This window comes from Symphodus melops (genome assembly GCF_947650265.1).
Source record: "Symphodus melops genome assembly, chromosome: 6".
Lineage (NCBI taxonomy): Eukaryota > Metazoa > Chordata > Actinopteri > Labriformes > Labridae > Symphodus > Symphodus melops.
In genome coordinates this window covers 21,695,419-21,717,451 of record NC_136696.1, presented here as the reverse complement: position 1 = coordinate 21,717,451, position 22,033 = coordinate 21,695,419, and the positions used below count along the sequence as shown (strand labels likewise).

At 39.9% G+C, this 22,033-nt stretch overlaps 2 protein-coding genes across 5 annotated transcripts in view; both read left to right on the top strand.

Annotated features, from left to right (window-relative positions):
* The window catches only part of LOC306825888 (A disintegrin and metalloproteinase with thrombospondin motifs 20), a 79,276-nt gene extending 66,234 nt beyond the window's left edge, over positions 1-13,042 (top strand). Inside the window, exons 29-39 of the mRNA XM_079346848.1 lie at positions 1,088-1,255; positions 4,439-4,612; positions 5,505-5,675; positions 6,188-6,394; positions 6,594-6,723; positions 7,642-7,736; positions 7,838-7,932; positions 8,032-8,165; positions 9,368-9,459; positions 9,663-9,767; positions 10,060-13,042. Coding sequence (XP_079202974.1) covers positions 1,088-1,255; positions 4,439-4,612; positions 5,505-5,675; positions 6,188-6,394; positions 6,594-6,723; positions 7,642-7,736; positions 7,838-7,932; positions 8,032-8,165; positions 9,368-9,459; positions 9,663-9,767; positions 10,060-10,149 — 1,461 coding nt within the window. The 3' untranslated portion in view covers positions 10,150-13,042. The remainder of the gene's footprint in view (positions 1-1,087; positions 1,256-4,438; positions 4,613-5,504; positions 5,676-6,187; positions 6,395-6,593; positions 6,724-7,641; positions 7,737-7,837; positions 7,933-8,031; positions 8,166-9,367; positions 9,460-9,662; positions 9,768-10,059) is intronic.
* A 5,382-nt stretch (positions 13,043-18,424) lies between these two features.
* prickle1a (prickle homolog 1a) overlaps positions 18,425-22,033 on the top strand; it is a 78,629-nt gene continuing 75,020 nt past the window's right edge. For 3 of the 4 annotated variants that reach the window (XM_079346855.1, XM_079346851.1, XM_079346853.1), the window contains exon 1: positions 18,425-18,519. The gene's annotated coding sequence lies outside the window, so the exon portion shown is untranslated. Of the gene's footprint in view, positions 18,520-21,437; positions 21,526-22,033 lie in introns of those variants that run through there. The other variant, XM_079346852.1, reaches the window with a different exon arrangement.

Genomic DNA, 22,033 nt, shown 5'->3' with positions numbered 1-22,033 from the left:
TCTGGCATCATAATTAGAGGACAATGCAATATTATGTTTATTATCTGGACTGGAAAATACGCTAAGAAAAAATGTATCTCTCCTCGTCTTGTGTATTCGATTCCAGCACCCCATTTTTAGAGCAGCTTTGAATGGGGGCGCTCACTCGTCAAGCAGAAATAGCTGGCACCCTAATTGCTGTCTGGCCTCATGGGGGCCGAAGACTCTAGAATATTTCCATCTCCTATCTCTTTTTCAGAGCTTTCATCAGGGGGGGATTGGTTTTTATTCATCAAGGTTTTTTTTTTCTCTTCGACTGACTTATTTCTAGGGTCCTTATTCATACCAGATGATCGTCTCACCATGCCCATGCATTAGTGTCTCGCCACATATCTTTTCTTCCTTCTGCCTCGGCCTCGGCCTGTCCACAGCAGCTCTTAAAGTAATTCCTCTGTTTACAGGTTAAATAGCAGGCTGCATTCCATCAGCGTATGAGTGTTTGACAAAAAGGTTTTGGCCAAATCCGTTTAAGTTGTTTGCTTAAGTTTGTTTGCAGTGGATTCACTTGGCCATAAAATGCAACCAGGAAGCTGCCGAGTGCACCGAGTGAACCTTTGCTGAGATCTAAATAGTAGACGTGTAGTACAGAGAGAAAACATTTAGTTCCACACCATGTCTGTGACTCCGTGGAGGTCCTTTGTGTCGAATTTCTCTGAAAGCACCTAGAAATTTCAGGGTTTCTGAAAGCTTGAACTATTGGATTCTCCAGCTGTGCCTCTTTTTAAAAACCTGGTCACCTTAAATTTTCCAACACCATGTCCATCAACTATTTATTTGAGACACTTTCTAGGGACTAGAGTCAAAGTGTTATTTATGCTGCATTTGTCTTGGTGTAATTTAGAAATTCTCCTGCATATTGAGACGCAATAAAAAATGTATAAAGTAAAACTGAGGATAACATGGAGTCTTTGCAAAGTATATGTAACCAAAGTCATTTTGTTGCCATGAGCATGATCACCATCTTTAAATCAAACACCTCCATCGTCAACAGAACTTTGCTAATATTTCTCTCATTCTCTCCCCCACCCCCCTCCTCTCCTCTCTCCAGTGTTCAGTGAGTTGCGGTCGCGGGACCAAGCAGCGGGAGATATTCTGTGTTTATCAGAACCAAACCAAAATAGAAGAAGAGCACTGCAGTCATTTACCCCGGCCGCGGACACAGAAGGCATGCCGGGCGCGGGGATGCCCCAGTTGGAAGGCTAACAAGTGGAGTGAGGTATGTTCTTTTTGCCATCTTACAGAACAGTCTCTTGAGGACTTAAGTAACTAAAACTGCTACTAGCAGCTGAGACACAAGCACAAACACAGCCGAAGGCTTCCCACAGGCTGCAGATGTAGGACATGTACACACAGAGCACCTGTCCAATCACTGCTCAGTTTGTTCTTGTTCAGGATGAATGTGTGGTTTCCTCAAGTGTGAACCAAAAAACCCCAGCCTGGATCTGAAACACTGTTTATGTGGTGCACTTGACATTTAGATGTCAGGTTCTCAGACAAAGTGTGTAAATAGTTGTGTAATGCAATCTCAAGTGCGAGTTTATGCTGCAAGACTTTTCCTTTTGAAGCTTTCTTTAAGCAAGAACACCGAAATAAACACTCATCCCCATGTTGTAAGAGCTTTGTTGGCTGTGTTACACACAAGCTTTGAATATAAAAATGACATTTAGTAAGCTAAATCAAACACATAAACACAGATAACACGAAGGGCCAGAGAGGCAGCTGCTTCATCTGAGCGCGACCCCCCATACAGATGAAAGAATGATGCCAAAACGGCATCAACCCTGGATTCCATCGTACACTGGTGCAATCAGACACTGTCAGGTCAAAGGCCAAACAGAGTCGTCACCAGGGGAGGGGGTTAGGTCACAGTCATGTAGGAGCCGACCACACAGCCCTGATATCTGCTACCAAGAGAACCTGCGTGTAGATGCAACACAGCTTTGGCTCTCAGTCATGTTGACCTCCCACAGGGCGGAAAATCTTCAAAACTGGATTTATCAAAAGTTTCAGAGCAAAATAAAAGGAGGAATGCTTTGCCATGCTCTTTGTCATGCTGTGACAGATTACCCAGAGGAACAAGCAAGAAGATGGATGTTCAAAAACACAAACCATGAACACAAAGACCTTACATTCGGTTTCAAGTAAAACCTGTAAAATCTGTGAACTCAACACTGACTTTCATTTCTCGCTGTCCGCTGTTTTGAAAACTTCCTTTTTCATGAATAACTTTTAAATCCTAAAACATCTCTGAAGACCCACATCCACCTCACTCAATTCCCACTCCCTAACCTTCAGGTGGTTCCCTCCTCCCCTATTCGTCTCTCTCTCTCTCTCTCTCTCTCTCTCTCTCTCTCTCTCTCTCTCTCTCTCTCTCTCTTTCTCTCTCTCTCTCTCTCTCTCTCTCTCTCTCTCGCTCTTTGTCCCCGGTGTCTGGAACCAATCATCTTCCTCCACATACCACCAGCAACCATGAAATCCTTAACCAGAGCATAAAGACATGTTTTATATCTTAATATCCATGCATGTGACAACTTAGAAACCTCAGCACCCTCTGTTTGAGTAATCCCACAGCTCCGCGGGCCCTTTCACTCACCTCTGGCTTGGGAGTGAGGGGGAGGCAGTGGGTAACATGTTGGAGTTCCTGGTTGTGGACTAATTATGAGCCAAGGACACTAAATAGTTGTTTATAATTCTGTCCATGCTTCTTTTTAAGTTCTTATCTTAAATAATTGTCAGAGGGTTGGTTTTTCCAAATCAGTTTTTCTCATCTGTTTCCATCGTGTTTCAGTGAATACGCCACAGATCGGTCCAGCAACAGATTTTTATTGGTCTTTATTTTTAAAGTAAAAAGGAGCTCAAAGAATAAAAATCTTGGTTTGGTAAGATAATACCAAGCTATGACAACAGACATTAAAATAGTTTGCATCAAGTGAGAATGGATGAAATCTAAAACGCAAACATTTACCATCCTTGAAATCCATGATTGAAGTCACAATTTTTGTCAATCTGCCAATTCTTACTCAGCATGACGGTAAATTAAATGTTCATGACATCCCCACTGTCTTCCAACTGATACAACCTTGATCTGGAGGTCAGATTCCTTCGTTACCTTTAGTTCTCTCTCCAAACGTTGCCTCCACATTCATGCAAACACTGCACTGATAAGTCACCATTTGGTGAGAAACCAACAACACAAATACATCTGGAGGTTTTTCAGGGAACTGTGATTCTCGCTGTATAAGGGCAAAGATTTTTCTGTGTGTGTGAAATCGCTGAGGCTTGGCAATGTCCTTTGAGGCTTGTAGAGAAATCAGGAAGATCAGCTGGAGCCTTACAGAGTGCTTCCTCAGTACGCGGTTATGCTTCCCCAAGAACATCAAAGAGATGTTCCAGATAGACCTCTGTGTGACCTCAGACGCACGTCAGACAAAGACGCAACACAGTGCCTTTAGATTTATTAAAAACACTGTTTAGGAGTAACACTCTCGTGTTTACCCAAACAGAGAGTTTACTGTTAGAGCAAACATTACTGAATCCGCTCGCTTTCTTTAAAGCTCTTTTTCTGCCGCTATGTTTTTGCCTATCACAAAAACAGATTCAGATTCACAAGAAGACATGTTTGTAATGTTCTGCCAGATGTGTCAGCCCAACATGGATACATGACAAGCTAGATATGTTATGTTGTCATCTGTTTTTCTCTTGGTTTACTTCCATCTGTAAATACAGATTCATGCCATTTGTCTTTGAGCCCTCCAGACAATGCCTTTAAGTTTCAGTAAGGAAAAAAAAAAAAAGTCTGAGTCATACATAAAACTTATTAGAAGTTCAAGATGTCCTGTCAACAGTTTTGCAAAAATGTCTTTTATGCTGGAGAGGTGCCAGACAACTTCCTGAGCGCTGCCAGGGTGCCCTCGAGCAAGGCACCAAATCCCCACCACCACCACTAGCTCCGCAGCGCCTGCCGTGGGCTGCTCCATCACTCTGACGTCTCTCTGTCAGTGGTTGTGCATGAGCCTATGTATGTGCTGCATGTTCACCAGAGTGTCAACACATAATTTCCCCTCGGGTATCAATCGAGTATAATAAAAACAAATAATCATAATAAGTATTTGACCAAACAGTTTTGAGCACCAGAGGATTTAACTTTTTGTAAGAATGTGGTCAGCCGCTGGAATTAATTTACAGACTAGCATCTACAATCTGCATCACACTCGCTCTCAGCTATGTATCCCAATAAAGATGGGTTTTAAGTCACTTATGTCGAGAGGATCTTTTGAAACAAAGTATTAGACTAACATGTATTTGCAGATTCAGTTCCAAATGTTTAAATGGGGATCTTTTTTTGTGGTCATTTATGTATTATTCAAACAGCTGTGTTTTTAATCTGTGTTTCCCCTAGTGTTCTGTCACCTGTGGGGTTGGTGTTCAGAAACGGGATATTTACTGTAGACTAAAAGGCACCGGGCGCGTCCGACAGGATCTCTGTGATGCTCACAACCGTCCCGCCGTCGTCCGTCCATGCCAAACTGCAGAGTGCACATATTACACATGGGCTGCTGGCGAATGGGAAGAGGTGAGTGCTTGTGTATTTTGTTATCGTAAAACCTTCTCTTTCCTCGCCCTCAGTCTCTTAGTGTGAGACAGATGAACAGATGTTGAATCGTCTTATTAAGGTTTTTATTGGCTGAGATCTCCAATCTTCCTCTCTTCCTCTGCACCATTAAAAGGACAACCTGCAGGTTCTTCGTTTCTTGCGTCAGTCTTGAGGGCTTTGGTGATAACCATCAGTTGGTAAATCACATCAAACCTCAAAGCTCTGATGGCCATCATCCCCCTTTTATGCTGTTGAATATCTCTGTTCTGTGTCACGCTAGCGGACATTTTTTTTTCTTTTCTTTGCTCATCTTTCTTTAATGTCCCGTGCTTTGTCCTCCAGAGCCAGGCATAAAAGAGGGGCACCATGTAGGGACACATTGCTGTATCCTTCTGCTACAGGAATGTTTGCACTCTCTCAGATTCCTGTCTGTGTTTCTTTGAGAACTTACAGCCTCGTTTCTTTCACAGTTTGCCCTTCAAGTCGTTCGGTTCGTAAGAAACACAAAGAGATTGTCGTAAAATCCACCCGCAGCTGCTCTTTTTTTTTTAACATTAATTTTAAGATTCTGGTCCATGTCATTACATTTAAAAGCTCCTATAAACTACTCCTGGGCCTGAGGGAACCAGCTTAACTTTTATCTTTTATGTTGACCACAGCACATGTTTGGGATTGCCCTCCTTAAGAGCTAATGTGGCCATTGTCACACAACACTGCATTTCTCTACTTGCGTAAACCTTTACTTAACAAGAAGGGTCCAGAAGTCTGAGAAGTCAATAATGTTCTTGCTCAAAGTACAACACTGCCCCCCCTCTGCCAACTTTTCTTCACTCCTCCTCTCATTTCTTCCCATGTTGTGTTTTCCCTGCAGTGTAACACAACCTGTGGAGAAGGCACGAGGAGCAGGAAGGTGGGGTGCATAGGCCCAGGTGTGACACCCGTCCAGGACGATTACTGTGAGCCTTCATCACAGCCAGCATTACACCAGCCCTGCACGACAGCTCCCTGCCACTACATATGGATTACAGGGGAATGGTCCCAGGTGGGATACAAAGACATACAGATTTAAAATGTGTTCTACTGTAGCACGTGTACAAAAAAAAGACAAAGTAAGAAATGACCGTTACAAATTCTCATACTTTACCTTTGTTGTCTTTAGAGTACTTGTCTTACAGTATCCATCCAAAAAGTCAAAACTCATTTTTTATCAGATTTATATAGAACATGAAGCAGTTTACTTTACTAAGAATTACTTAATCTTGGGTTATGAAGCTCCTCATGATTTTAGGCTTGTAAACATGTATCTGACTGGATGGAAAATCTTGCTTCTATACAGCTAGAAAGGGAGATTTTCTTCCAAACTTTAGGAGAATTGCCATATAAGAGAAGTTGTTTCTCATAAAAGAAATTAGTGTTTGACATGTTTATTTTGTACATTACATTAGGATTGTGTCTCTTTACTGTGGAATGATGAAAGAAATCGACCTCTGTGTTAGATGTGACTGCTTTGTGTAAGTGTCGTTGTAATTGTTTGTGTATCTGTGTGTGTATCAGTGCTCTGCCAGCTGTGGTGTCGGCTATCAACAGCGCATCGTCTCCTGCTCAGTGATGCCCTTCTCTCAGGCTCTGCACCCTTATACTGCAGTCCAGTCCTCTTCTGCCAGCACCCACTGCCCCCAGCCCCACCCTGCTGGCAGCAGGCCCTGCCTCCTAAGAGACTGCCCGCACACAACCTACTGGAAAGTTGGCCCGTGGAGCAAGGTGAAGCAAAGGCTTGTTAAGCAGCAAGAAATCTTCTCTAGCTAATCGTTGTTTACACAAAACATTATGATGACTTGTGAGTTTTTCTGCCGGTAAATCTCATTTGTGGATTTCAATCTGGCTGCGGCTTACTTCTGAGGCTGATTGTTTTGAAGCTGTGTGATAAAGTGCCTTTGCGTTGTGTTTGCGTGTGTAATAGTGCTCACAGACGTGCGGCGCAGGAGTGATGGAGCGGAGAGTGGAGTGTGTCACCTCAAAAGGCCAACAGTCCAAACACTGCCGTCCGCCAGAAAGACCTGAGTCAAAGGCTGCGTGTCAAGAACGAGAATGTGAGTTAAATCCTCCTCTCCTCTCCTCTCCTCTCTCCTTTTCTCTCCTTTTCTCTCCTTTTCTCTTCTCTTGTTTTTCCCCCCTTGGTTGCTTGGCTGTTAAATACATAATGAAAAAAATCTGCCACCTTGTCCAACTTCTCTTATCCCTGTAGTGCTTACCACCCAGCAGGAATGTGTAGAGCAGTGGTATTAAATTGACTGTGCTGTGTATGGCAACCAACACCGTATCTGATTGTGTTTGTAGAAGCTGAACTTTTTGCTTTCTTTTAACACATTAGGCAGAACAGCGACCTCAGCTTAAAGCCTCTTGGTGTGATTACTGAGTGGAACAATAAATAGAAAGTCTGCAGTTTTCTACAAATTGCGATGTGGACAATCTGTCAAAACGCCTGGGGGCGACGCAGGCTTCATTGTGAACTCGAAAGCGCTGTTTAACCCGGCAGTGGGCCAAAGTTTGTTGATCCGCTCCCCCACATTTCAGATGTTTCAGTGCTGGCGCATTGAGCTGTTCATTCCTGACTTGGCTTCTGCCAAGTCAGGCACTGGCAAAATTAAAATGGTCTGCTCGGGTGACAGCCGAGTATTAATGCTAATCGGCTAATCAGCCAATCAGCACGGTATGAACTCGACCGCAGAACAAGGGAGGCAACACAAATAATGAGACCTTTAAGAAGCTTTGTTTTAAGGATGTGAATTTCGTAAATGTGTTTGTTGTAAATTTCTCCATTTGCGAGATGAATAAAAGATTATATAATGACGAGATATTTTAGCATTTGTTGACAACAGATTTATGACCTGGCATGCGCTAGTAGATTAGCCAAACAAGGTGTTGGCAGTCCTTAATTTCAAATTCTCCCGTTTCTTTGCGGTTGTATTAAAATCTTGACGTTCCTCCCTGCATATTTCTTCTCCCAGGCCAGTTGTTCACTTCCTGCCGAGATGTCCAGATGAGACAGGGTGTGAAGATAGACGGGGAATATTATCTCAAAGTGAAGTCAAGGATCCTACAGGTGTGTTTACGCTGTCAGAAATGCTCCTGCACACATCATGACTCAACCTACAGCCTCCCTGCACGCGCTCATGTGTTGTCTCTTTGTGTTTTCGTCCTCAGATATACTGCGCTGAGATGCAGACAGACTTCCCCAAGGAGTATGTGACCCTACGCAGCGGGCAGACAGACAACTACTCTGAGGTTTATGGGCACAGGTGTGTAGGATACATCAATGACAGATGTGACACACTATATGTGCCGGAATAGGATTATGTGATGTGTAAATCAATATCACTTTTTTTTGTCGTGTAAAGGTTGTTGAATCCCTTTGAATGTCCATACAATGGCAGCAGGAGACAAGACTGTGAATGCAGGAATGACTACTCAGCAGCAGGTTACACACTCTTCCACAAAGTTCGCCTGGACCTCAGCTCCCTGCGGATAATGAGTGCGTAATTACTCTGTGATTGCCTTCAACTGTCTACTGTACAGAGACCACACATCAGTGTTATTCTAGCCCTCATACGACATGTCCTGATGTGCTTAATATTACCCAGGCAGTCCAAATATAATATTTACAACCCTTCCCCACAGTCTCTCCTCTGAAATCAAAACAATGACCTTTCAGCACCGTGTGTTCACACCATTAGGTGTCGACCTTAAACCGGGCCTGTCAGTACAAACGTGAGCGAGAGAATTAAGGAATGCGTGCACACAAGTCAAACACAGACCAACAATATGTGATATCGTCTCACATCTCTTTTCTTTGGCAAGAACACAGGAGAAACCTGAGGCTATATTCCTGTGTTCATTATTAAAGTCGGCTCCACCTTCCCTGTTGTGTCCAAGTATGCCTTTGATTAGAGCGCGTGGCTTAGTTTACAGTCTATGTGTATGTACTGTGAGGATTAGACTTTACACCATCTTCCTCCCATCCTCTTCCTCTGGTCTCGGCCCTGACAGCACATGTTCTCATCCCTCTGCATGGTACTCATTTTGCTTTCAGGCAGCTTAAAGAAGGCTAAGGGGGATAATGAGTACAAGATGAAGGGAAACATCTTGGGAACTTTATAATCATTTTATGCAGGAAAAGAAAAGGAGAAAAAGGTACTGTTCATGATGAACAGTGAAAATAAAGAAGAAGGTTCTGTGGCCTTATTTTCAGTTTAAATGACAGTTTTGATAACCCTTTGGCTAGCTTTAGATAACAGCTAATTTAAGCAATCAGCAACTTCCTAGTTTATTATATCGTTAGCTAAGAAGTGGCGTAATGCTTACATAATCTTTTCAAAGTGTTGTAAGAGATGACAGAAAGGAGTAAAGAAATTAACTTTGTAAAAAAAAACATATTTGATGACTTGTTTACTACTATCAGAGAATAGCTAACGATAGCATTATTATTAGCAAATATAAAGATAACATTGGCATCCAGCTACTTCTATGCTGATGATTATATCAGCTAGAAACTGATGGTAGATAGTGGGCAATCAAATGTTATGTCAGTTTAACATAAAATAGTCTATGGCCTACAGTAATTTAGCTAAGGTTTTTATCTTTTCTATTTCTTTGTTTTTTTGACTGAAATTATAACAATTTATTCTCATCATTTGCATTTCTACACCTAATAATCTGCCCATTGCTGTTTATTAGTCACAGATCTCCAGTTTTCCCAGACTCCTCTTGGCCGACCTGTGCCCTTTGCTACAGCAGGGGATTGTTACAGTGCAGCCAAGTGTCCACAGGTTGGTGAAATACTCACATGGCCTTATAGAAAAAAATCATGCCTTGATGAATGTGCCCTTTACCTGAAAAACAACTTCATAAAAAAGTATTAGTCCACAACATGTGTTTACTAAAAAGAAATCTGTGTTAAAGCTTTTTTTCTGCAGTAATTGCGACAAATATTTGCTGCACATATGTATAAGCTCTTCTTTGTGTCTTTCAGGGCCAGTTCAGCATTAATCTGATCGGCACCGGCCTCAAAGTATCTGAGGCCACCAAGTGGACATCTCAGGGCAACTATGTTTCTGTCAAAGTCCACAGATCAGAGGTAAGAAGCAACTGTAACCTTTGTAGGAATTATGCTGTTTGGCACGTAAGGAATTTATTATTTCTTTTATGTGTAGTTGTCAATTTACAAGGATATAATTGTGCTTCACGTTGGTCATTGGGTGCTGGAATGTGATTGTTGTTCTGAAATGCCATCTGATTTTTCATATGATACTTTTGTCTGATTCACTTGGGAGGAATCTCCTCTGACATTTGTATGAAGCTTCCATTCTCTGCATAAAAAGCTGCCCTTTGCCCACTCTTTCCTCCCTCACATTTGCCTTTGTCCGTAGGATGGAACAAGAATCTACGGTCGCTGTGGCGGTTTCTGTGGGAAGTGCATTCCCCAGTCTCACAACGGCCTACTCCTTCAAGTCCACTGAGGGCCATGCACGCAGAGACCAAACCATGAACTCTATGCTGAAGACAGAAGCCCAGTAAATATGTGTTATTATTGATTTGTTGAACCCTGTCGTCATCTGTGAGTGACTGATTTGAACAGTAGTTATCCTCCAGTTACATCCCCATTTCCTAAATGGCAGCTAAAACATACAAGACACAACATACTGTACATTAATAGTAAAAATGCCTTTTATTTGTAGAGCACTTTAAATTCAAGAATCTCAAAGTGCTACATACTGTTCAGAACTGCTGGGTCTCTGTCTAGTACATCCTCCAAATCGCTTACCCTGAAGAAGAGCCAGCGATATCTGCCTGCCAACAGTGTTGCATGATATCAAACACATCTGCGCTTTATACCTACTTTTTTTTCTGACACACTTGTGCATTTTTAAACAATGAGCAAAAGGATGTGATACTTAAAAAAAAAAAAAAAACACTGGAAAAACAAATTGACAATTCGCTCTCTTCAAGAAAGTAATTTCTCAAAATAAGAAAAGACAAAAACAATTATATGTTTCAGCGTTTTTTTAGAGTCAAATATAAACACCTGAAACACCAGGATCTAATTCAGTTATACCTTTCAACACAGATATTTATATTTTCAGATAAGCTGTAGACATGTACTTACTATTAATCTAACTTGATCCTAATGTTCAACTGAATGTTTAATTAAAAAAACATTCATGTTAAACTGATCATATATCTCTGGTGACACAGAAGTGATACATACAGACTTTTAGAAAGAAGGTTGCAGATTGTTGTATTATTGTTTAACAGTATCAGACATTAGACTGATAGTACATCATACTAGCAGAACAAAAACTCAGTATTTTTTGCAATTTCTAAAAGTATTGGAGTAACGTGTTTGAAAGAAATACTGTCATATTTTGGCTTTTCCTCTGTTCAACCTTCTTAAGAGTGAGACAAGTAAACTGATAGCACCCGTGTATGTCATATGTTTTATTAATATGGAGGTAACAACAGCAGTTGATTTGCCGGACTTGCAAAAAGACTTCAAACATGGAGGAACTGCAGTCCTGGCTCTACTTAAAGGTTAAAAAAGATCTTCCTGTTATCACTCCTGGTGTTTATAGATCAACATGGTTTATCCTATTTATGGAATCCTTATTAAAACTGAGACAGGGACAACACTCACTGTTTCTTGAAAAAAAACATTGTCACATCCGGTCTTGAGTTTTGAAATGCCTCTCAAGGTTGCTATTTAAACAGCTAAGATTTAAGGAAGTGACAGGATATTTTAAACCTTTGCACTGAGCCGGTCTGTCTGTTCCTCCATTATACCGATCTTTAATGGAAGCCAAGCAAACTGAATGCAAGCTTAACATTATAAGCAAAGACATGGGGTTGGTATTGATCCTTTCATACAAGTTTATTTGCTGAGATGTCAACTAGCGACTGCAGTCCTTCAAGACCTGCCTTCTTTTAAAGGTCAAATATAAAGAAAACATGAGGACCTTTTTAAACAACAACAGTGTTTATTGTTTAATTTCTTTTAATCCTGTCAGATGCTTAAAAATACTACCCAACCTCCACAGGCAGTCCAAAACGTCTCATACAAGCAGGAGAAAAACTAGTGCTGTGAGGAAGTAGCTGAAATATTTCTTAGTGTTTAAGTAAAGTATCATGTTTCCTTTCGATTAATTTGTTTTCAGATTTTAACATTTGTTCGTTTTTATTCACGTCACACCGACAAAGTTCTCATCTGTTACACCATTGACACAGTAACCTCACAGCCTCCATTGGGCCTACTGTAGGTACCTGCAACCCCTACCTCTCATAAAACATCCATACTCGACTGAGATATGTGTTGTAATATATTTATGTTTGACTATATTTATTCTGTAATGTCTGTAGGTATGTTGTTTTTAGGGCACAGTGACTACTACCAGTGCGGAGGACATTATCAGATGTTTGTATAGTCTCTGCCTGCTTTGCTAATAATAAGGTATTACCTTACGACTACTTGTAGTGTATAACCACTAACCTTAAAAGAGGATGTTATGAATGGTGCTTTGAACTACTGGAAATACCTCTGATCTTAAGAAGGAAAACACTGGCTTTTGTATCTTAAGCAGATGTAGGATCTGCCTATAAAGCATGTTATGGTCCTCTTATTAATGTTGCTGAAAATCGCGCTGCAAAAATGTCGGATCGACCAGAGAAACCACTGCATGAGTAAATCTGCTCTTGACTACTACGAAAATCATCCTAAATGACTTTCATCATGACCACTACTACAACTACCAAGCAACCTAACATGCTCTGGTGTTAAGCTTTAACCAAAGTTAGCAGATAGGTGCAGATTTTTTTGTTGTTGTTGTTCTTATCAAACAATGCAGCTTCTTTTGATTTAAAGAATGGCTGAAAAATAAATAAAAAAATAAGTCAATGAGCAGCTAGAAAACCTTTGGTCGTCATTCATATTTGTGATGGCCAATTGTTCTATGAGGTCTGTATCAGAAAGATAAAGAATACTTGATGCACTATGTGCCATACATTTTGTAAAAAATGTAATCCTGTTTGTCCTTTTTTTGTAATAACCGTTAAGATGTGTAACTTATGATATATGTGTATTTTTAATATTCATACTTGAATTGTAAACCATGTGCTAAATATTGAATGGGCATTGGTACTGAAAAGACTGTGCTTTTTTTGTCAGGCTTTATCCAAAGATGTATTTTTAAGAATCATATAAACCGTGCAGTATGTATGTTTGTAGCCTGTATAAAAGAAATGAATGATTGATTCTGGTGCTATGGTTACTAATCATACCAATACTGTATGTCTTGCTACTACACTAACACTGTAAAAAAAAACAAGTAATAATAATAAAAAAAAAGGCTTTTAAGCTGACTCACACTGTGAATTCTATTTATTTGTGTTATACATTTGTGAAACAAAATGAACATTTAAAAAAAAATCTTCCTGCATAAGATGCTAACATCTACTGTTAAACATGCATTGTATGAGGGACAGCGACTACTTGTTTCTGGGTGAAATATCCCAAGAACATTTTCATGGCTTTCCATTTTTAAAAAAAGTGTTGGTTCAGTTCATGGTCATCTGATAATCTATAATACTGACTTTTGAGATCCCCCTTACTTACAGCTATGGCTTTGAAATGTTTGGTGTGTTAATATGAGCTTCAGGTATTCTTTCTAAATGTGAATGTTACTTATTGGATTTCTACTGACTTTTAAATTAGGCTACTTGTGATGTCACACAATTATGCTGAAGGCCTATATCAGCTGATTATAAACATTCTATGAGCCTATTTAAGAGAAATTTAATCCCTTTAACAGATGAAAAAAATCTAATTTTTTAAGTTGTACATTGTCACTTGTTCAATGCAAGGTTTATTACACACAGCCTACACTTTTGAAAAAAAAAATATGGAAACAAAATCTTTGTCTTCATTGTCACCATAGCAAAAATGATCTTCACTGCACAAGCCCGATCAGTTAATAAAGAAGGGCAGCAGGTCAGAGTTCTTGTGCTCACCAGATTGTGGCTCCATGTGGTTCCACTTATTGGTGCGGGCTGCATTTCCACAACATGACTCTCTACAGCTCAGATACACTTAACAGACACATAAACAGAACAAATGCCTTTAAATCCACTTCTCACTGAAGTGCACATATTCTCAGGTTCTTGAAACAGCTGAAGCTGTCAACTGCCCGATGACTCATCAAACTGTTTTGTCAAATCAAAGAATGAGGTCATTTCTAAGTAAGCTTTGAAAACTTCACCAAGAGGTGGAAAGTACCATTTTGAGGAATTATGTCACCAACTTGAATCAGTAATAAAAGGTGCAGGTACTTGAGTAAAAGGCAAACTGTTTATACTAAATCCACTTTTCCAGCGCTCGTTGCAGGGAGATAGCTTTGTACATTAACTGAAAACAGATCTGGTGGTCCCTCAAGAACTGCTTTGATTTCTTGCCAGGAGCCTGCCTTGTTTCCTAAAATCTAATCTAAGGATTTGGAGGAGTCCCGGAGCACGACAAACCCAACCCCCCCCCCCCCCCCCCCCCCCTTGCAGACTCTTGAGACTGTGGAAAAGTTAGAAAAAAAGCTTCCCTGGCCTGTCTGCTATAAGCATAAACCAGACATCTTTAATGACTGAGATGAAAAACAAAAAACATGCTCCATGAATCCTCATAAAATACGCTAATGATTGATGTTTACCATGAAGTGCATTCTGCTCTGAGGTTACTGCACAAACATTCCTGTGCAATCTGCAGCTGCAACCTGCTCTCAAAAGCTTGTTTCCACAATCCACCACTTGACGCACAAAAGAAATGGACTCTATCTTTTAGGGATATAATTCAGTCCTTTATTCTGTGGTTGCCTTTTGAAATGAAAAACAGAATTACACCACAGTGGCTTTTATGTGTTGTTGACAGGTTACAAGTACAATCATAACTGATATCCAGATATTGTAAAAGTAGTACCTGCAGTTATTTTTTTCTGCCTTAGTGACATTTGAAATTCAGCTATATGAACTTATAATATCTAACAAATTCGGCACTAATCCATTACCGGTATTAAATACTAGTCATTAAAATCCAATTTCGTAAATGGTATCAAACTTGTTTCATGTTCTTCTTTACACTACAGTAAACCAACAGTGCCCCCTACTGTATCAAATAAGTCCTAACATCCCCTGTCCTGGTCAAAGCACACACAGCTCTAGTATGTCGTGTTGTTTGAATGAATCATAAATTATTGAAGTAGAAATGTGCCGTTGGTTAGCTTAGCGGTTATGATGCACGCCCAGTGCTCAGAGGCTATTGAAGTCGTCACAGCGGCTGCGGGTTTGAATTTGCCCTCGGCTCTTTGCTGCATGTCACCCCTAACTCTCCTCCCAGGATTGACTGTCTCTCTCAAAATGTCCCCATAAAATAACTTTAAATAGAGAGTAAAACTGACTGACACAAAATGTACGGTAATGAAAAATCAAAACAGAAAATCAAAAAAGAGCATTCAAACCTAGTTGCAGCCTGACAGGTAAACATATAAAGGCCATAGTTCTAATAGCATCTACATGTTTAACTATCTGTCCAGACTGCATTCTGTTGTGTAAACCGGCTACAACTACAACTGATTTAGGTAGCATTTCACAGTTAGTATGATGTTGATATATTAACTTTATTTCATTTTTTGTTTGGCTATCAGCCCACCTTTTGTGTCTGTACAAAAGTATAGGCCTCTTTCACAGCTGTCAAAAAGGCATTTTTTGCTTGCAAAAAGGCAAAACCCCAAAATGAATGCAACTTCAACCGATCTTTAGCTCCTGTTAGATTAAGAAACAAAGGTGCTAAAAAAAAAATGTCTTCATCAACCATAATTACAGTGATCTGCAGAGAAAATACAGACTTCTTATTGTTGTCAGTTTTGGGTGGAAATTTCTCCTCAAATGTTTCCAATCATTTTCTTCATACTTCTTTCTTTAGTAGCAAGTACTCTTAAAATGTATTAGAAAAAAAACAAATACTCAAGTTTTGTTGTAACCACTTTTTCTTCCAGTAGATGGCGATAAAGCATCACACAACTGTCACATGATTTGCTTCCATGGCAGTCTTAGAGGTCTGTGACCAAGCTTACTATTTTATGATGCTTCTGTAGTTGCCTCTGTAGTTTTAATGAGGCCCTTTTGTCTGTGGCGTTCTAGTTAGTCACATCTCTTACTCTTTTACTCACTTATTGACTTCCATTTATCAGACAGTGAAAACATTGCTTTGAACAGTATCTTGTGATGCACCATTTTTGCTTCGAAATCCACGAAACTCCACAAACAATTACACACTTATTTCCCCTTCCAACTGCTGCATCTGTAGTTATGGGAGAAGCTGCTGGCACTTTTCCTGACAGGCGTTATACAGACTATACTGTCAGATTGTATGCCAGCTCTTTTGACGGAAATCATGTCAGCTTTGACTTTAACTGGCAAAGACTGAATGAGGTCATATTTAGGTATTGTGTTACATGTCTAGAGTGTCCACTTTGCAACAGCTGCATGTGATGTGTGGCAGACTGAAGCCTCAGTCCAAAGCTGACCACCTCTTCTCTGCACAACGCTGGGTGGTATGTTGTCAGAGACGGGCACGGTCCAACTGGAGGAGGTATTATGGGGGTTGGAGGGTTTTTTGTTAGGCCCCTGGGGTCTGAATGTATGTGCCAAAAGCCCATATGCACATGTGTTATAGTGAAAAATGGACTTCCATTGTTTGATCCATGAACATGAGACTGTGGCATGGATCACACATTAGAGCATGCAGTACACTTCAATGAATTTGTGCTTGGGGATCATAAAGACTTGATGCAAAAAGGTATCCGATAAGGGAAAAAAGTAAGCCTAATGTTTTGGGGGTAAAAAAAAAAGTTTGTTGAAAGGAACATAGACATTCATTAAAGGAAAAATCAAGGCACTATTCTGGAGAAAAGTAAAACGCTTGAATCATTTGGCCTTTTTTTCATATTTAAATTGTCTCCGATTCTTTTTGAGGATAATTAGACATCAATGTTTTCAAAAAAGGCAGCCAAGGTTCAATACCTTCGACCTTAACATGAATATGTTTAAGCATGTTGACTTTAAAATAGCAAAGTGAATGAAGACAGTCATGGTATCATGCTGTATCTCATCATATCGCATCCCTTTTAATGGCATTGTTTCGTATGGATTCCTTCTTACAAGTCCATGTTTGTTGTTGTTGCACAAACAAAGTTGTAATTCCTACAGTAAACAAACCTGCTAGTCATAAAAACCTGCTGACAGCCCTTTAGTAAATGCACACATTATGACCAGTGAACACAAACTTTCCCATTGTAAAACGTAAAGCTGTTAGGCAGCCTGGAAAATGTTGCCCCGTGTCAGCAGGCTTCCAATGAATGAGGCAAAGGCCAGACTGAGCTCTAGCTGAGAGCTGTGGACTCGCTTTTGTGTGTAAACTAGCAAGCACTGTACAGGATAACAGGAGAGCTAATTATTTTTAACAGCTTAACACTCCAATCAAATGAGCTTTCTGGAGATTTTAACTCACTGTTGTGGCTAACGTCACCAGGGTATTATAAACCTCTTAACAAAATGTTGTCTTTGTTCTCCTGCATTTCACACTGACAAGAGGCCTGGGAGGTGTAAGCAATGCAACCCATTGACTCTCACATAAACACACACACACACACACACACACACACACATCGTCTTGTGATTACCCAGACAACAGGCCAAACAAGCAATATGGTAACCTACAGATGAAGAAGAAAAAAACTACAATTATGTCTTGTGGCTACAGGATTTTATTTCACAAATGAAGAGTCATGCAGTGTTCAGTGGACAAGAGCATACAAATCCTCTGAAAAAAGATCCACGTTGTCTTGAGGGAATACTTGTCAAGGCAGCCCAAGATAAATGATGACCATTTTTCCATACAAGATTGTTTTCCTTCTGCCGAGAATCTTCTTTTTTTGAAGGTCAAAGCAATGAATCAATCAACAGTGTTTGCCTTTTTACTAAATAAAACTGATCCTAATATTCCGCATAAATTGGGAGGGACCCCAGGCTCTGTTGAACAACTCCAAAATTACACTGAAGATTGTTTTAACACCTGGTAACTTTTTCTCTAATCTAAAGGGGATTGCTTAAAATGTGAATTTGGCCGTATGCATGTTACAAAAGTCTGGTAGCAAAAATGGTGTGTAAATCTATGTTTGTTTATCTATGTGGTTGTTTGATAAGCTGTAGATGTGGTCTTTTTTGATCCCAATAAGTAACACTGTGGAGCTGTCATGGTTTGGTCTTGTTTCTGTATTTCATTTTTTAGTTTTCATTCTTTCCCTCATGTTCTGTGTATGTATGATTCCTAGTGTTGTTTACTTTAGTCTTTAGTGTGTTTCCCTGTATCCTTATGTCCTTCTATGTTGTCTGTAAGTGTTTTTCCTGTGTTACTTGTGTTTTAAGGTTCTTAGTTTGGTGTTTAATGTTTCTTAGTCTAGTCTTTAGTGTTTCCTGTTTTATTTTGTAATATCTGCTTTAGGTTGTGTTTTACTTTGTAGTTGTCGTCAGTGTTCTGGTCTTGTGTTCTTTGCTCTCTGTTTCCCTCCTGTCTTAATTACCCTGATTGTCCTCACCTGTCTGATTAGTCTCACCTGTGTCTGATTAACCCATGTCTATTTAGTCTCTGTGTTTTCCTCAGTCTCTTGTCAGTTCGTTGTTGTTGGTAGTCTGTCTGTATCATGCCTTGTATGAGCCCGTCATTTGTTTCCTTGCTTCTTTGGATTTACTTTGTTTTCACTCCACTCGGTTTTCAGGATGTTTTGGATTTATTTTGAGTAAGTTTTGTTTTTCATTTTGTTTAATAAATATTTTTGGTTTTCTGCAATTGTTCAAGGTTCAAGGTTGTTTATTGTCAAATATGCTCCATGTTAAACATACAGCACAGATGAAATTGCAATCCCCCCCAACCCCCGTGCAAACCTGCAGTGCAAAAGAAGAGCACTAAAAAACTAGCAATAAAAAAAAACAATACTATAAACAGATAACTTAACTAAAGACATTTGGACAACAAATAACGAACGACAGACAATCGATAGACAAGGGCACTTGTGAGCACTTGGGTCCTCCTTCCCTGTTTTCTACCTCTGTCTGCGACAGGGGCAACGTGTATAAAAATGTCTATTTGTCTCTTCGACTGACATTTTTACAAGAGAGATCAATAAAGTCCCTTTGACATAATCAGAAGGACATATACAACATTTAAGTCTGGAATTTTAAGATTTGATGATAAGGGCAGAAAAAAAATAATCTGTGACCTTTTTTCAGAAGTAGGATGGCACTGCTGTACCAGATTCCGCAATTTTGCGACAACTTAACTCAAATGGTAGTTTGTGATATTTAACATACTCATGGAGGCGGCGGTCACAGCGAAGAGTGTATTAGTCTGATCTAAAAGTGGTAGGTGAGACCATTTGGAAGTGATTTACGTCCTGCTTTGCATTGATCCATAACCCTGCATTTGACAGGGTTAACTCACATCAATCACTTCTCTGAAGGTCCTCTCAGAAAACACTTTTTCCCTCCACTCCACTAAATAATGGTTTCTGGTTACTTGGACCCAAGAGACATGGAGACTAGCCCTCCTCTGTCAAGGGAAGATACAATCTCTGGACAACAGACAACTGGGAAATTCCCAGACGCTCAAACTTTTGGTTGCACACTTATCAGCAGGACTAAATGAAAATAACCTCTGTTGTTATTAGCGATCTTTCCTTGCATAAGGGTGTGATCATATTTTAACCCACAAAAAGGGCCTCTATTGTCCAACTCTTCATTCTTCAAATAAAGATTGAGATTGATGATGATAAAAGGCCCTTGAAACCCCATCAGAGTGTCTCAAAACCCCAACACCGTCCTTCCTCTGGACCATCTCCTCCCCTATGTCTACCTGGTATAATTAAGAGGTTGTTTAAGTGCTGCAGTCCTGTGCTGAGCATGCCTTCATGACTGGACTGCAGACAGAGTGTGTGTCTGAGTGTCTCTATAAATCGATTTGTTTGACTCTTTGTGCGTACTTTAAAACATCAAATATACCTACAACTACACACAGCTCGTGTTTTAGTTTAGCAGGAGGGGCACTCATCCCAGTACAATAAAGCTTTTATCTCACTCATTTTGCTAAAAAGCCTGCAGTTCACATTTTATTAGTCTGTACTTACACTCAATTAGGCAAATATTAATTCAAAGTACATCTTTAACCATCCAAGTGTCTGTAATACTGGGTTTTAAAATGAGGATTTAGGGCATTAATAGATGATTTTAAGGAAAGGAGGATCAGGTGCTGCAGATTAACTTTGTCTGCATTAGATGTTAAATGATTAAAAAAACAAAGGTATGTCAAAGGGTTTTAGAGGTAGTTACAGTGGTACAGTGTATTTGCCAGGAATACATTAAAATATGGTTTGACTAACACCGGCTGACTAGGTTGCTTCCCTGCTAATCAGTGTATCTATTTTTTTTAGAAGTAACGCAGCATTACTCAAACAATAGAACAGGGGTTCTAATTAGGCTATCTAATAACATTTCTTAGTTGTTCTATTTCTGGGGAAAATATATCACAACAGTTTGACAAAGTTTCTTTGGCCATCTTAAAATGTACCATGGAGCCACTTTCTCTGATAAAGCTTTTCAGTATTGTTTTCCTCAAACTCATGCCTTGCCGCTACCCATATGGAAATCCATGCACAGCCTTGACTGATATGAAATGTCCTTCCTGAAAGATTCATGAGCTTTACACATGCCATGGTGGCAGCAGGATTTTTTTATTCTGTTTTAACACTCCATATGGTATTGCAGCTTAACTACGTAGGCTACACCACGCAGCTGCTTGTGACACATTTATTGGCACACATTCAGCATCAGAGGCCACTTTGACCAGACTGTCAGTCAGTAGCCATAAGGACAAGATTTGAATGGGATTAATTGGCCCAGTAGACTTGTTAGACACATGATTAGATGTATTCTAATTAGACAGCCATGCTTGGAAGCATATTAACCCTTGCATACTGATTTGTAGACAGCGAAAAGTACACTTCCTTTAGAAATGTCACCTATCATATTACAGTACACGATATGTAGACTTTCAATGCATTTTTGCTCAGTTGTTTTGTATTACACTCTCCTGTCTGAAACATGTTGCCCACAGAAGATTAACAGCACCGTTTCATGGGGGCTTGTTGTAAATGTTTCATACTTTGTAACAATTACTGTTCTTCTTAGGGGCTGAATCAAAGATTAAAGAGGAACATTGTCTCAACCAGCAGCAATTTCATCTTTTCCCTTTTAATTGAGGATACTATGATGTCTGCTTGCTTTGCTTAATTTGCTTTGGCTTTTGTCTGGCAGTCTCTTAACCATTTTGTCTCTATGGCAGCAATAAATAATCTCTAAACACACTTTTTTTTTTCCAGAGCTCCTATCTATTTTGATGATAAAGTTCATGTCAGGGCTATTTTCCAGAATGACTGCAAAACGCTGATTACATTTCAAAGACATTTAAAAAAAAAAAAAACAAGGGCCACACAAAGAGGCCTCTTGAGTGTTGTGTTGATGCTTTGTTAGATAGGCAAGGTTAGTCAAAGCAAAGCATTATGTTGTTAGCTCTCTGTTGTACCTTTACACCTCTCTCATCTTCAACTATTGTTGCATGGTCCATCATTGACATGCTGTTATCCCTGCACACACAGGCTTAAGGCATCCTTTTCTCTGAGAGGAGACAGGCCTATAGAGCAAGACAAAGGCTTCTAACTATCCAAATGATGTCTTCTGGGTGTTCCTCAAAGGTATGATCTCTACCTGGGAGAATCATCCCACATACCTTTGCCCTACATGTCAAATCAAAAGTCTTATTTTGCAAAATTCACATCAGACAGAGGGATGCCGTTTTTTTCTTCTGCTTCTTTTCCAGGTGGTAATTTTGTGTTGGCACACAAACACACTACAGCTCCAAGTATGTTGCAGAAATGTTTGATCTTTGCACGTTTGAACGTTGAGTGTGTGCTCACAAGATGCTTATTACTGGCAGAGTTGGAATTTTTTCTTCCATCTGATTTATATCACATGCAAAACCAAAGATGGGACATTTGGCCGATAGAGGCATTTTTATTACAGAGCCCAGGTTGTGGTTGAAATGATAGGCCTATACTTTACTGCATTTGTTAGAGTTTACCCCACTTCTTTTGTGTACACCTGATTCTTCTGGAATGTTTGTTTAAGCTGAAACACAGACTGTAAGTCTCACCTGGAATTTACACACTGTAAGCAATTGCTGTTAATTTACAGGCAATATTC